Source organism: Cupressus sempervirens, chromosome 3 (genome assembly GCF_028749045.1).
Source record: "Cupressus sempervirens isolate cs-2001-9-10 chromosome 3, ASM2874904v1, whole genome shotgun sequence".
NCBI classification, from domain to species: domain Eukaryota; kingdom Viridiplantae; phylum Streptophyta; class Pinopsida; order Cupressales; family Cupressaceae; genus Cupressus; species Cupressus sempervirens.
The window spans coordinates 521924972-521940825 of NC_143120.1; the positions used below are offsets into that span (position 1 = coordinate 521924972).

The 15854-nt window shown below is 36.3% G+C and overlaps 1 protein-coding gene across 4 annotated transcripts in view; it reads left to right on the forward strand.

The window, feature by feature from the left end:
* Positions 1 to 15050, forward strand: part of RPS10 (ribosomal protein S10) — a 76646-nt gene extending 61596 nt beyond the window's left edge. For all 4 annotated transcript variants that reach the window (XM_089820659.1, XM_089820660.1, XM_089820661.1 and 1 more), the window contains exon 3: positions 14445 to 15050. In XM_089820659.1, coding sequence (XP_089676785.1) covers positions 14445 to 14497 — 53 coding nt within the window. In that variant the 3' untranslated portion in view covers positions 14498 to 15050. The remainder of the gene's footprint in view (positions 1 to 14444) is intronic.
* The last annotated feature ends 804 nt before the right edge of the window (positions 15051 to 15854 follow it).

The window sequence follows — 15854 nt, forward strand, 5'->3', positions numbered from 1 at the left end:
ACTGGTAAATCAGAATTTGGTCCAATAGTGGGGACATGCCATTCTTCAGCCACATTTACAGGTTTTTGAACATCATTTACAAGTTTTTATGTGCCCTTCAAATGTTAGGCCCAAGTACATTTTATCAATAGTTGAGAACATCATTCGTTCTACATCTCTTTCGTAATCACAATTGCTCAAGTATTAGGTAACATTCTGGTTTCCTCATGAACATTGCAACCAATTAAAATTGGGTCTTCTGACCATGTGCACTTTGGAACTGCAGCCCTAGAGTATGGGGTTTACTTTTAATCTGAGAGACAAAATGAAGTAATAATGGGTAAGAACCTTGTGCACACATAGGCCATGTCATATTCGTAGCTTATGACCCAACCAATGAGCAGTCACATGCTATAGAACATGGTCTAAGCACTGCATCTGAGCCACAACCCCTTTGTATTCACGGACAATACATTTGGCTAGCTGATGTCTCAATATTGAGATGTAGTTTTTGCAACCCCGTTCCTTAAATCAGTAAGAAATCCAGATTCATACTCCCACATCAGACATCTAATTTACTAAGCAATTTACATATGCATTAGTAAACAATGACTAAGAAATTGCTATGCATAGAGATTCTTCACAAGCTTAGGGTCCATACACAATTCATTCCAATATTGACATTGAAGATGTTAGGATTAAACCTCAGACGGAAATAACAATTACATACAAATATAAACAATATTAGAAAATAATAGATCACACAAAAAAGAACACAAGACACCAAGATTTAACGTGGTTCACCCAAACCTTGGGCTACGTCCACCAAACAACAAGTCCAATATTATTACGATCTAGTGATTACAACCTGATTACAATCCGTAATCCCTTCCAGCTCAATACTGCTGCAAGAACCAATTTTTGCATCAGACTTTATGAAACAATCTCTAACCCTAAGCCCTTTTATACAAGTATTTTTGCCGCTTTAGGGTAAAAACTAGTTACAACATGTCGGCCATAAATTGGCAAATATAAACAATAGCCAATTGGCGAATATTAGCCATTGGCGAATAGTAGCCCAAATTTTTTTTTTCAAAGAATCTATGAAGTATTTACAGTACTTCCTTGATCAGTCACCACAAACTAACAGAAGAAACTCCATTGTTTACTAGTTCATGAGAATAACGGTTCCTATTTAATTTAGGCATGCTAGAGATAGGATAGGATGATTTGACCTATTCCATTTAACAACCTTCAATTGATTCTCAACTAGTGGGAATAGAGATGGCTTTGCATCCATCCACCTTCACAACTATCTATTGCTCATAGCTCATCCATCCCTATGTTCAAGACCTATATCAAGTTAGCCCTTGGATTGCCAACTGCAAGAGCACACGTCACTAGTACCTACATGTTTATTTGCACAGAAATCAAGATTGCATGCAGTTCTCCTATCTACATCTCACCCTTGGCACTAATCCTCCTGTTAATGTTTTGCAAGTTTGTACAAAAAATTATGGCAGTTAAATTTTTTTTTTTGGAGAGGCAAGACAGGAGGCCTAGAGGGAAGTTATGTTGGGTGCACAACCTGTATAATATAAGGATGCATTGAATAAAATTTTTTACCACCCGTTGATGGAACATGGGCAATAATAAGGTCATGGGTCCACAAGTTAAGACACATTCTTAGCACTCAAGCCCTTGGAGGAGGAAAAGGCAAATATAGTTTTCTACCCTGCACCTAGAGGGAGTGGCATGTGATTGGTGGCACCATGGACTAGTATCATAGGATCATGCCACGATACACTCCTATGCAGAATTTGGGAAAACGCCAATTAATCATTTTTACATAAAATATATCGAAGTCTATTATAGAGAATTGGTTTAATTGAAGCAAGTAGGACATGTGGAGACTTACATTAATGAGTTCCAAATTGTTTTTGTCATGGTTCATTACATGTCACAAAAAAGAGTCACAATGTTTTTTGTTGAAGGCTTAAGTGACAAATTGAAAGGGTTGGTTAAGGTCCATAGGCCTAATTTCCTACATGATGCTAATGGGTTAGCTCTTGATTTGGAGGGTACATCTTATTGGCCACCAAAGAAAAGTTTCAGCCCTTGGAAATTTGATAAAAAAAGTTTTAATCAGCCAAAGATCTCTTTCAAGGTTGATCAAGAGTCCAGGAATGAACTTAGAAGGAAAAAGTAGTCCAGGAATGAACTCAGAAGGAAAAAGTTGTGTTTCAGAACTTTGGGAGCCTAGTCATGGTTGCCTTGGGAAAGGAAAAGTGCATTTGATTGAGCTCACTGATGATGAAGGACAAGACAAGCAGGAGGTCAGTATTGATGAGGATGATGCACAGGTGGACCAGCAATAGATAGAGTTGGAGGACACTTCAGCCAAAGAGACTCCACAATTTTGCTACCCTTCAGAGTTCCTCATAGTCACCCTTTTTAAATGAAGCGTGGCCTTAAGGGATAATGGATGGTTTCCTTAGTAGATAATAGAGCTACACATAATATTAGTGATGGGAGGTTAGTAATGAAAAGTGGGCTTCAGACTAAGGAGATTCTAGGATTTAATGTCATAGTTGATGGTTTTCCATTGAGTTGCACCAAAGTGACTCCCTAGTTGAGCATTCATATTGGAGACTACACCTTACCATGTGACTTTTATTTACTTGGGCTTAGTAATATGGATACGGGTCTCGAGTGGTTAGAGTCCCTTGAGCAATATATTTAGAACTTCAAAAAAATGCAGTTTGAATTTATGGTAGATGGTAAGATAATTGGACTTAAGGCTATGGCAGACATTAGTCCTCAAGTAGTTTCAATAAGGAGGATGGAGGCTCTATTCAGATGTGATGATTTGCAATGGTCAGCCCAGTTTTTGTATCTAGTATATCTCTCCCCAGTAGTGATCCACAGTATCATATTAATATCCAAATAGTGTTAACAAGTACAGTGCAATGTTTGGGGATACTCTTCCTAGTTGGCCACTTGATCATGGGTTTGAACCAGTGTTATGGGACTCGGACTCGCCTCTGACTCGGAAAGTCAAAATCCGACTCGGATTTGAACTCGGCAACCAGACTTGGCAAGGACTCGGAAAATTGAGAAACTCATGAAATTCAAAGATTTTTAAGGATTTTAAGATTGTTTCATGCATCTTTTAGTCAATTAACATCAAATACACAATAATTGAAATAAATAGAAGCTACTTAATACACACACAATTTTGCATAGATCACATAAGTATAAAAACAAATTTTTGAAGGATAAAAAACTAAATAACATAATATAAAGTTATAAACTATAAAGTAATAAACATAGTGTCACTTTAGTATCAAAGACTCAAATGTCTACAATATTCATGGATTACAAAATCCATGGTATCAAATTCAAATGTTCAAAACATATATCAAAATAACAACTAGAGCCATCCTCTATGTCCTCCTACGAGTGCGCCTAAGATAAGTCATGGAAGACTCTAGAGCCATCCTCTCTGCTTGTGTCTGAGGCTGACCCTGAACCTCCTTCTCATCCTCATCATCATCATCCTCCTCATGCACATAATCTTCGTCATCAACCTGGGATCCATCACTCCTAGCCTTAGGGTCCTCCACTCTGTCTCCTCGTGCTCTAGCCTCCTCAACTGCCATTGCTACTGCCTCAACCTCTCGATCCACCTGATCTACCCACTCCACATCTTCATCACTGAAGACAGGATCATTCACCTTTGTGTTCCACTCTGCATGAGGATCAACATTCTCTAATACAATCAGTGTTGTATCGGTGCTAAGGATCTATCTATGGTGAAGGCGAAGGTTGTAGTGAACAAAGACAAGATCATTTAATTTTTGCACTGCCAACCTATTGCGCTTCTTTGAGTGTATGTGCTCAAAAAGACTTCAATTACATTCACATCTTGATGCACTAGATGGCTGGCTCAAGATGCGAATCGCAATCCTCTGTAAATTTGGCACCTTTGTGCCAAATATCTCCCACCATGCATTTGAAACAAGAAATTTTTGAATCATATCAATCACTTTGAATTTATCAAATTAAGATGGTAATATAATTACTATTAGAAATTAGGATATAGAATCAACGATTTTTAGTGTTTACCAGGCATCAATGCTGTCCTATTTTTCTTGCACAACTCTCGTGCAAATAAGTCCCCTTGAGCTTTCTTAAATAGCTTAATCTCACGGACTATATCTGTGCTAACTGCTGAATTAGGTGACATTCTCTCTACAACATCGTAGAGGGCACTCCACACTTCATCATCGGCCTTGAAATGTGGGCTGAATTGGTATGCTGGATTAAGGAAGTAGGCCGTTGTATGTATAGGCCTATGAAGTAGATTGTGCCATCGTCTATCAATGACATCCCATATAGGCCCATACCTATCTCGATTCCCTGCAAAAAAAAAAGAGCGAATAGCCTCCTTCACCCTATCCATGCCCTCATAAATTTAGCCCATTGAGGGCTTCTCTCCATCGGCAGTTCGTAGGAGAACAATAAGCGGCTTTACAAACTGCAATCATTGTGAAAGTTGGAAAAGAAATAATCAGCTTTAAGTTTTTTCTTTAAAAAATGAACAATAATTTATAACATAATTTCATAAACAAAATAAAGTTGAAATGAGGACAAAAAGGAAAATTACCGTCACAATATTAGCAATCGATGTCCAAAAAGAAGGCTCGTCAAAAATATGATCAGCTGCAGCAATCCTTGCAGTGGTCTTTGCATATGATGATGCAAGCCACTCTTCATTGACAAACATGCATCTCAAACCTCCCTTTGAATCAAGCAAGGATTTCAATGTGAGGAAGTTGGTTGCAAATCTAGTGACCCCTTGACGAGACAACTCCCTTTGCTCATTGTGTTTCCTCATGAGGTTGAGGACCCATGTATGATTATATATGAATTTGAATACACTCCTTCCTCGCTCTATAACTATTTTGATTCAAGGGAGTTTACCAAGATCCTCTAACATGAGGTCAATGCAGTGAGCAGCACAAGGGGTCCAAAATAGGTGAGGGTGTCTCTCCATAAGAAGCTTTCCTGCAACAACATAATTTGCTGCATTATCAGTAACTATTTGCACCACATTCTCCTCACCCACATCCTTTATCACTTCATCCATTATCCCACAATGATATTCAACATTCTTTGTTTTTCCTGAGGCATCAATGGATTTCAAAAAAACCGTGGCACCTGAAGAAAAAGAAACAAATTAGTATAATGATTAATGATGAATCATAATTTATAAATTCAAAATTTATAAACTTAATCACTTAAGTGCAAGTTCTACTTCTAAATTTTTAATGTCTAAGACTCTAAGTACAATTACAGTTTACCTGATGAAGAAACAAGAAAGTTGAGGAGTGTTCTACTCCTATCAGTCCAACCATCAGTCATGATGGTGCAACCTTTTTTCTTCCACACTTCACGCTGCTTCGTGATTTCAACTTGTACATCAACCACCTTTTGGTTCAAAATAAGGCCCTCTTAGCTCTTCAACACTAGGGGCTTTGAACCCCGGACCACAAACAGCAACAACATCGATTCCAATTTGCCAATAAGGGGACCTAAAACAAATAGAATAAAATTTAAAGTTAAACAAATTAGTATATTATAAATAAATTTGAAAACAAAATACAAATTAAAATAAACAAAATAAACATATTATTGAAAGCTGAAACTTGTAACTTTGAAAGCAAGAGAAGACTTAAATTTAAATTTACATAAATAATTACCTTGTTGCATTGAATGAAATGTTGTTGTAGATGAAGAAGTCCCCAAGTGCCAATTTTGCATAATCATGTTTATCCTTGTTCCAACCCATGCCCTCAAGCGATGGCTGTGAACTTGGAGCCGTGCGTGGAGCAAACATAGAATCAAGTGTCGATTTTTGCTTGCGAATGCGAGGCCCAATGCTCACACTCATAGAAGCAGTGGTATCTGTAGGTAGAGTAGGGAATAATGGAGAGCGAAAACTAGAAGACACCTATTAGGCTCCGGCTAGTTGTGCCATTTCTTCATGTTGCTTCTTTTTCAATTCTTTTTGCTCCATTTTTTCCTCTAGAAGAGTTTGCATGACTCACATAACATCTTGGGGTACATTTTTGCATTTTTTAGCATCACGTCTAGGTATATGTGCTAGGTGATACTTCAATCTATTTATTCCTCCCCTATTATATACCGCACCACAATGCCAACATGTAACAACTTCCTTTTTGTGCCCCGGGATGGCATGTTTCCAAGCCCTATCCCTTGCTATTGCACTTGGGTCTGCATTAGGGTTAAATGGAGGCCTATTTCCACTTCCCTCACCTTGTTGTTGAGACATTATATCAAATTTCAATGAGTTACTGTTCGCTGCCAGCCTGCCGCAATATGAATGTAAACAAAATGAGAAGTAAAAAAATAGTAGACTAGTAGTAGAGAGTAGAGACCAAACAAATTTAAACAAAATGAGAAGTAAAAATACTAAAAAAACACAAATGTAAAAGTTTAAAACATAGTATAAAATAACACAAAGAAATGCAACAACTTGTAGCTTACCTCTTCAAATTTGCACAAGCAATGGAAATACAAGTTTGTAGAAACCTCCTCCAAATGCTCCCTTAAGCTCCTCTCAATGCTTTAATGCAAGCTAGAAAGATGCACAAACCATTAGCAATCAATACGGGAGAGCAAACCGGTTTGTTGATTTTTCTCTCAAAATTCCAATATTCTTCTCTAATTCTTTCCTCTCTCTTGTGAGCACAAGCAAATGGTGGAATGACCTTTTTAGGTCAATAACATGTTATACAAACCAAAAAAGTCCTATTAAACAAAGCATTTTTATGTTTTTTTGGTCTTTTCCATCTCACCCGCCGGCAAGAGTCCTGGCATCGGGACTCCCCGAGTTCGAGTCCAGAGATATATGTTTTAGTTTAATTTGGTGATATATTGATATACAACAAGAGATGGAATAACTATTTGCAACATTTGGATGTAGTTTTGAGTATCATGGAAGCATAATCATTGTTTGTGAAGGCTTTCAAATGCGAGTTCAAAATGTTAAAGATTCTTTATCTGGTACATGTGATTGGAGTTGATGGTGTTAAGGTACAATAGGAGTGAATACAAGCAATTTTAGTTTGGCTGCCCCCTCAAGAACATATAAGAGTTTAGAGTTTTTTTGGGTCTTTGTTACTACAAGAGATTTGTGCGAGGCTTTTCACAATTGGCATCACCCTTGACATATCTCACAAAAAAGGGAGCATTCCATTGCTGTGATGAGGCACAAGTGACATTTGATAAGCTCAAGGAGGTCATGCGCACATGCCTAGTGTTGGCACTACCTAACTTCATATAACCATTTGTTGTTGAGTGTGATGCATTGGGTCAAGGGATTGGAGTAGTTTGATGCTGAATAGGCACTCTATTGCATTCAAGAACAAACTTAGGGATCTAGAGAGATTGTACTCCACTTATGATTAAGGAGATGCTAGCTATTATGCATGTGCTAGCTAAGTTCAAACACCATATAGTGGGTGCAAAATTGTTGTCAGAACTGATCACAACAGTCTTGAGTATTTCTTGGAATAGAAATATCTCAATGAACAACAAAAATGGGTAAGCAAGATTCAAGTGTATGATTTTGATGTGGAATTTATCAAGGGAAAAAATAGCATTGTTGTTGATGCTCTTTCTAGGAAGCCCACCCTCTTCTCTCTAACTAATATTTCAGCTTATTGGAAATCTCAATCATTGGCTGAGTATACCAAAGACATTTTTTCCTTTGATTTGATTAATGAATGCATGCAAGATGATGTATATTGTGTAAGAGATGATGTGATTTATTATAATGACTATATTTATCTTGTACCAGGATCTAATTGAAGGACAAGATTATGAGGCATCAGATGATAACCCTCTAGCAAGACATCCAAGTTTCTTTGAAACATATTGTCAAGTGCATGAGTCTCTTGGAGGGTCTTATGGACGATGTCGCAAACTTGCAACATGTTAGAGAATGTTTGACTTGTTAGCAAAACAAGTGAAAACATACCTATCCCGTAGGCCTTCATCAGCCATTGCTTGTACTTGGACAAAATGGGGAAGGAACGTCCATGGATTTCATCTCAGGGTTTAGAGAAAATATTGCATCTATGGAGTTGTGGACATGTTAAGAAAGTATGCACATTTCTTTGCCATTGCTACATATTTTTCAGCACCTCAGGTTGCGGATCTACTTTTTAGAGAGGTGTTCAAGTTGCACAGGCTTTATAGAACCATAGTCAGTGATGGCCAAATTATGTTTAAGGCCAGCAATGTGCTTGGATTGGATGGCTTCATTTGGTCGAGTATTGATACAATATCGTCTTTCATATGTTGATTGGCATGTCCCCCTATAGGGCCTTGTATGGATATGATGCTTTATCATTTGTAGATTTGGCTTTTGATGATAGCAAGGCTCCTCAGGTGAAAAAAGCAATACAAAATTATCAGGATATCCTTAGGACATTGAAAGACAACATTCAACATGCTTACAATCAATCGAACATGTATGCGAATAGGTATAGAATTGAGCGATCATTTGAGGCCAAGAACTTGGTTTTCTTGTGTCTACAACCATACAAACAATCTGCACTGAAGAAGAGCAGTTCGACAAAAACAAAAACCTCATTTCTATGGGCCTTATAGGATATCAAGGACAGTTGGAGACGTGTTTGAGCTGGAGTTACCAAAAGGCAGAAAATACATAATGTGTTTCATGTTTCATGTCTCAAGGTGTTAGGCCAGCACACATTTGTATCTCTAGAGCTATCCCCACTAGATGAGGAAGGAAATTTGGTAGTAGTTCTTGAAGGTATTGCTCACTGGGGATGGGAAGTTGAGAAACAAGATGGTCTGGGAATATTTGATATAATGGAGGGACTTACTGGTTGAGGATGAAATGTGTGAAGGTGAAGAGATTCTACAACATCCTAATTTTCCATTGCTAGAGGACCTACAATCTTGGGAAGGGAGGACTTTATTTTCCCCTCTTGGTTAGCTAATAAGCAAATAAATAATAATGTTATCCTATTAATTGATTATTCTCCATAGGCTAAACCTAATCAAGGGGACAAAATTAATAATGGTGTCTATGTACGAAAATCTATAGTTTTTGCTAATAAGAATCTAATTATTCATTGCCATCGTTTGAAAGGGGGCCACTTATCATCCCTTGCCGATAACTTGAGGTGGTATATTTAATGTGAAGCAAATATTAATTATCGGTAAAAATTGCACAAGCCCAGTAATATAAGGTTTTGTTTGATGCCTTTTTGTATGATCTATAAGATACCAATGGAATTGTTTAAAAAAAAATCTGGATGATATTTTCTCTTTTGCCTTCAAACTGGTGAGGGAAGAAATCTAGGCAGATACCCTGAACTCTACTAGAATGGGACACAAACCCTCTCTTCTTGGCAGAATCTGATAATGAAGTTTAATCGCTGTTACTATATTGGAAGCAGGGCTTGGATTTTTAGCACATTTTCTGGAATTGAAATGCAGCCTCTAGCTGTTGAATTGTGGTCCTTGGAATTTGACAGCAGTACTTGGGATATCATCACAGGGCCTGGGAAAGATTTATACAAGCTGAAGGAAGATGTGGGACATCCAAAAAGTCATCTGCATGCAGCCACAAATATCTGATAGTCGTACTCAAGAAATCAGTCCCAGTTGCTAAATATTTGCTTCAATGAAATTCTGAATATTCTACCTATTTGAATTTCTGTCAAGTAGGTGACAGATCTTTCAATCTTAGATTCTTAAGTAACAAAAAAGCTTCAATTTCCTTGAGAATTCTCGTCTTTACCATATGAATTTCCCTATTTGCATGCATACATAAATTGAGGTTAAGAAACAATTTTGATGCATTCAAACAAGACATTCCATAATTTACACAAAAATTGGAAGTAAGCTTTTTTCACCCCTAAATTTTTTATTCTGAAGTTAATTGTTTGTTGTCAAGAACTCTTCAAATCCTCTCTTATAGCATTTTGAAATCACATTGCAAATGAGTAAGATCTTACCAACTTGACAATGGCAAATCTGTGGGTTCTTGATGGCTGATGATATGTTAAAGGATCCCTTTTGGTTCTCAAATTCCAGATTGCTTTCCTTGCATTATTCTCTTCATATCCATGTATCCATAATAGAAGCCCTTTCCAAGGTCTCTCTTCCTCATTTTATGAGCTAGTTGGGCACGTAACACCTAATATAAACATATGATTGTGAATGTTAAATATTTCCTAATTTATATAATTCTGATGTATTTTTTTTTTCAAATTTCCTAACTTTGAATTAAATATCCCTTATTTAAAAGCATGCAAACCTGAAACCTGCCAAATAATGCCATGATGGTCTATTTAATTAGGTGGCATCTAGACAGCACTCAAATACCACTTTCCACACCAACAATTTACATGGCGAATTTGAGCTTGTTGGTACCATTCAAATCAACTTGAAAATTCCTAAAATTTGACTTGGAGATATATTTATGTAGTCAAAAGCTAACATAACTCTTCGACATGAGAGATCATCTTCTGTTCATTTGAACTCCAGGTTCTCCACCTTTCAGAAAATGGTTATTATTGGAGGCCATATATATTAATAAAATTATAAATCATTCACAAAATAGTAAATACTACATTAGAATTTTCATTAATATAAAAGCAAGGTAAAATTAATTTCTTATCATTTTCAATTTCATGTTTTTAGGTTAAGCTATTCCAAATGTATTTTAACAAATTCCATATTCAACCTATCGCAGAAAGATGAAATAAAAATCATTTTTCTAAGACAAGATTAGCCCAAACAAATACAGTGGTCAAAATCGAAAGCTGCAGAAGGTTATTTTGTTGGTGTCTGAATTGAGAGTCTGGAAGAGGGTATGAAGAGCTTAGTAGACTCAGCTGGCCTGTACACGATGCACACCCCCTAATCTAGTACACAAAAGATGCTTGGCTTTCTTTGTTGCAGGTGGATGCCATACAATGAAGTTACGGCTCAAAATCATAGTTGTTGAAGTAGAGCATTTGGAGAACAACACTAATGTTCTCTATGTATGCCTTCAATTCATGGTCCTCAAGGTTGTTGCTTCATCACACTCTGGATTCTGTGGTAGTCAGATTCTACCAATTGGGAGTTTCAGGTGTGGGCATGGCTTTGATTTTAGAATTTTGTTTGGTGTTGCCCATTTATTTTTTTAGTACTCTTTTGTGCAGGCATTTTTGAACCAGCTCTGCTCAACTGCAAAGATGTTTGAATCATCATTAGAAATGTAGCTGTGGTTTTTCTCTAGAGTCATCTTGAGCAGTGCCATACTTTGAAAACGCTTTTACATATAGCTGTCTTCCGCATTGAAGACATACAGTTGAGGGTGGAAAACCTGTAACTTGTAGATTTATTTTTCTAGCCATCACTACTAAAATACACAACTCCAAAATACTCACCAAAGTCCTGCTTTTTAAAGCTTGAGGAACATGGCTTTGTCTCATTAAAATTTGAACTTTGCAAAAAAACCTAGGAAAAAGGTTGTATATTGCATTGATTTTTTTGCTCTGTTAGATTGGCGTCTAATTATTTCCTGATGCCCTCTCCTTAGGACAAGAGTTAAATTCTACCAACAGAAAAATTCCAAAAAAAGATAATATACTCTCCCAACAAACTAGAGCATCCAATCTGTTTTTTCGGTGTAGGCAAGTGCCTCCAAAGGACTACTGTATTCAGCTTCTTACAATTTTTCAGAATGCAATTAAGTAGACAAAATAGAGGATTGACAAGACTAAGAGCATGAAATGAACTGTCGATGGTTCTACTGTAGTAGTTGCTGTGAATACTACAAGTGCTAAGTGAATGATACGTAGTTGTATGACAACAGTTAGGAGTACTCATATGGCGTTTTGAAGGGGAGACTTCACTACAATAGTAAGGTTGAAAGGGAAGACCATATGACTGCCAGTGGGGAAGATCACCTATGAACAAGGAGGAAAGAACCAATTACAACTTCAAGGAAAGGTTCGTACAACTGCAAGAAAAAGTGGCCACATGAGAATATATATTAATTATTGCATGACAATAATTATTGACAGCTGTATAACAACAATGATTATGATAGCAAGCCGCAGAAGCCATATCACAGTAAGAAGCAAAGGTATTATGGAAATAGGAAATAGAGATTGTATGAAAGCAGGAAGCAATATTGGCATATGGTGATGTCAGTATACTGTTGCTGGAGATTTGAGCAAGGTATGTAAGGCAGTAAGTTGTATGGTACGAAAAATTGTGCTTGTCAGTTGATGCCATCATATGGTACTATGGGCTGTTGGATGTTGAAGAAAGGATGGGTATGAACTTCAAATGCTGACTGCATAGAGGGTAGGTTTTACAACTGCAAGAAAGAGTGACAACAATTAATTATGATTGTACAAAAACAATGGTAAATGATTGTATGAGAGAAAGAAAAAGTGATTTAATGATAGCACACTGCAGAGTTCATATCACGAGAAGTAAAGGTTTCATGGAAACAGGACATAGAGATCATATAGAAGCAGGAAGCAATCTAGACGTACTTTTGCCAGAAGTTTGAGCAAGGTTTGTAAGGCAGTTGGTTGTGGTACAAAAGTTGTGCTTGTCAGTTAATGCTATTATATGCTACTATGATCAGTTGGATGTTGAAGAAAGTATGTGCTGCGGACTTCAAATGCTGACTGTATAGAGGGTAGGTGGTTGATGTTCTGTCACAAAAAGCTGGGCTTATGGGTTTATATTCTCTTTTCATGCTTCCAAACATTATTAGGAAGACATGTCTCCATGTGGTCTGTTAAAATAATTCCTCTTTAATGTGTTTGACTTCATAGTTTATTATATTAATTTTTCAATTTCATTTAATTTTTCCAGGTTGGAAAGCTCCATTAATATGTTTTGTAGCCTGTTCTTTTTACTTGATGAATGCCGTAACTAATTTAATTTAAAGTTTTAATGCAATAGAAAGAAATTCTATGTTAATTGTGTTCAAATCTTCAGTATATTGAGAGGCATGTGGTGAGATTGCTAGCATCCCCATAGGTGGGAAAATTGATTCCTACATAACTAGATGAAGAGCTGCATTCAATTCTTTGGCTATAATGCCAGAATTGTTTTTTTCTGTAAATTGTTACAAACGAACTATCAGTTGCTTTACAAAAGTATAATTAGAATAAGAAATCATATATGGTGAACAACATACTGAGAATTCAGAGAATAATTCTTTTGTTGCACAGTAGTTCTTAGTAAATGCTTTGCTAGAATAGGAAGGGCCTATCACAAAATCAATGCCCTCACTCTGAAAATGGAAATGCTGTTAGTAGGAGAAATGAATAGCTGAAAATATGCACCCGATTCAACTGTTTTTGTAATTTATTAATTCATTTAAAAGTCGCAGAACAGTGGTTCTGTGACTTTTAAATGAATTAATAAATTACAAAAAGGGTCGAACCAGGTGCATATAACTGTTCTTTGACTTTTAAATTAATAAATAAACTACAAAAGGGTCGAATTGGGTGCATATTTTTGGCTGCATAGATGTCACCAAATGATTGTTGGTTAAGAGTCAAGACAACCTGTTGATAATCCTGTTTGTAGCTATCATTTGAAGCAGACAAACTTTGTTGACGAATAATCAACATCACAATGAAGTTTGCTAGAGAAACTCGGAAGGATGAATACTTATAATTACAGGGAAAAATGTTTGTGGGGAGGTGTAGATGGAAAGCAAGTGCTTTTATCAAAAATCGATCTGTTTAATAATTTCAATAAAATAACAGAGCATCCAAAGCTGTGTTAAAAGTGTCAGATGAAATAGAACTATTTTTCCTATCTATTCAAGAGTATGTGAAACATAAAGAATGCATCCCATTTTTCAACGCTTTTTGAATGCAGTAAGGATTAAACTCATTGCATGTACATTTTCCAGTTGCAACTAATTCCATGATGTGTTACTGTTGTGAGTACATTTTTCTGGCGTCATTAGGGAAGAAACCCTGATTTACAGTCACGAGCAAGAATCTCAATTGTTTCAAGACACACCAGTCACAAAAATCACAGGGAATGGCACCCAAATGCAAGGAATCTAATAATATAATTTATTTGTGTTCATCTCTTTTGGGCTGTAAATGTTAAAAGGTTTTCCATTATGCCCGTCTCCTGTTAGGTGTGGATTTTCTTTTGGGAAATTTCAGTGTATTTCTTCTAAGCCCATTATCAAGTAGTTGGATAAGCAATATTTATTTAATTGCAATTTATAAGCTTTCTACGCATTAATTATCATAGTATTTCCAGCCAAAGATTTTTATGTTTTGTATTTAATGCTATCCTTATTTAATTGCTGTACTTTCATTTCCACTTATCATATTTTTAATAACATTTGATTGCAGTGCGTGGTTCAAGCAGCGCCCTTCAAGGGGATATGAGTTCCAAAAAGGATTGATGCCATGATAGGAACCTTTTGATAAGGACCATTGATTTTGTTGAAATGGAGTTCACACGTTGGGCTCAAATGAAATTTCTTCTTTTCAGCATGTCATGAGTTTTTTATAAACCATTTCAGTAATTATTTTTTGAAATACTTTGTAGCTATAATACCTTGAAGCAGATAAGTCCAAAATATTTGGATGATCCTATGCGTCTAATTTAAGACATTGCAATTGTAACCTTGGCAGGTTATTCACTCTGTAACTTTTAAGAGAGTCTGAGATCAGACAGCTTAGGTGCTGTTGAACTTGTAATGATTCTTGAGGAAGTGCCTGCCTTTGAAAACCCTGAAAAGGGAACTGATAAAATTGAGGCCATCAAATTTCCTTTAGAACTTTGAGATTAGACAGCCTAGGTACTGTTGAACTTGTAATGATTCTTGAGGAAGTGTTTACGTTGGAAATCCCAGAAAAGGGAACTGCTAAAATTAGGGCCACGAGATTTGTTAACAATCACATAATCTTCATATCCATAGGGCTATAGTTAATAAGCATGACCATGGTTAAAAATTTTTAGTTTCCAATAGCAATTTATTGTGCATACAAAATATGTCCATATCATTCTGAAGATTGTCTTCGTTACAGTTGAATTATGAAATTTCTGATGTCGTGTAGTAGGAATAAATTTATCATGATATCAATCTCACAAAATTATATTGGTTGTGATCTGGGAGGCTTCTAGAATCCTTGTACAAAAATTGTATCAAGTTTGTATTTGAACCCCATTTTGTATAGATAGATTACATCTGATTCTATATATCCTTACCGTTCTATACGCACCTTGTTACAAAAGGTTCAAAACATAAAATTAAAATGCTAGCTAGAGCAGAGAGATAAAATGAGATTAAGATGGTCAAGCTGGAGGAAAATTCCATACAAAAAAATATTATCTGGACAGAACGTTTATCGTTTGTCTTAAATCTCACAAGTATGATATGTGGCTTCCATTAGAGTTTGCACTATCTGCACTACCTTTTCCATTAATTTTGTTAAGTTGTTGAACCTAAACATATGCTTGAGTTTGACACTGAAAATCTACACAATAACTTCTGCAGTCTTTTATTACAAACTAGGCGCTGTTACAATGGAATAAATCTTTGATAAAATATTTGCTCCATGATATGATATATTGCCACGACCGTATTAGTAAGAGTTGTCACATCATGCTTCTATAGCCCTAATTATGGTTCCAACTTGTGGGATGGTTAATATGCTTTAATTCTATTGTAAGGGACACTTCCATATACCTTTATAAACAAGCATTTGGTGTACAATTGGTAATTAATGGCAGAAGGGATGGAGTAATGGAATGAG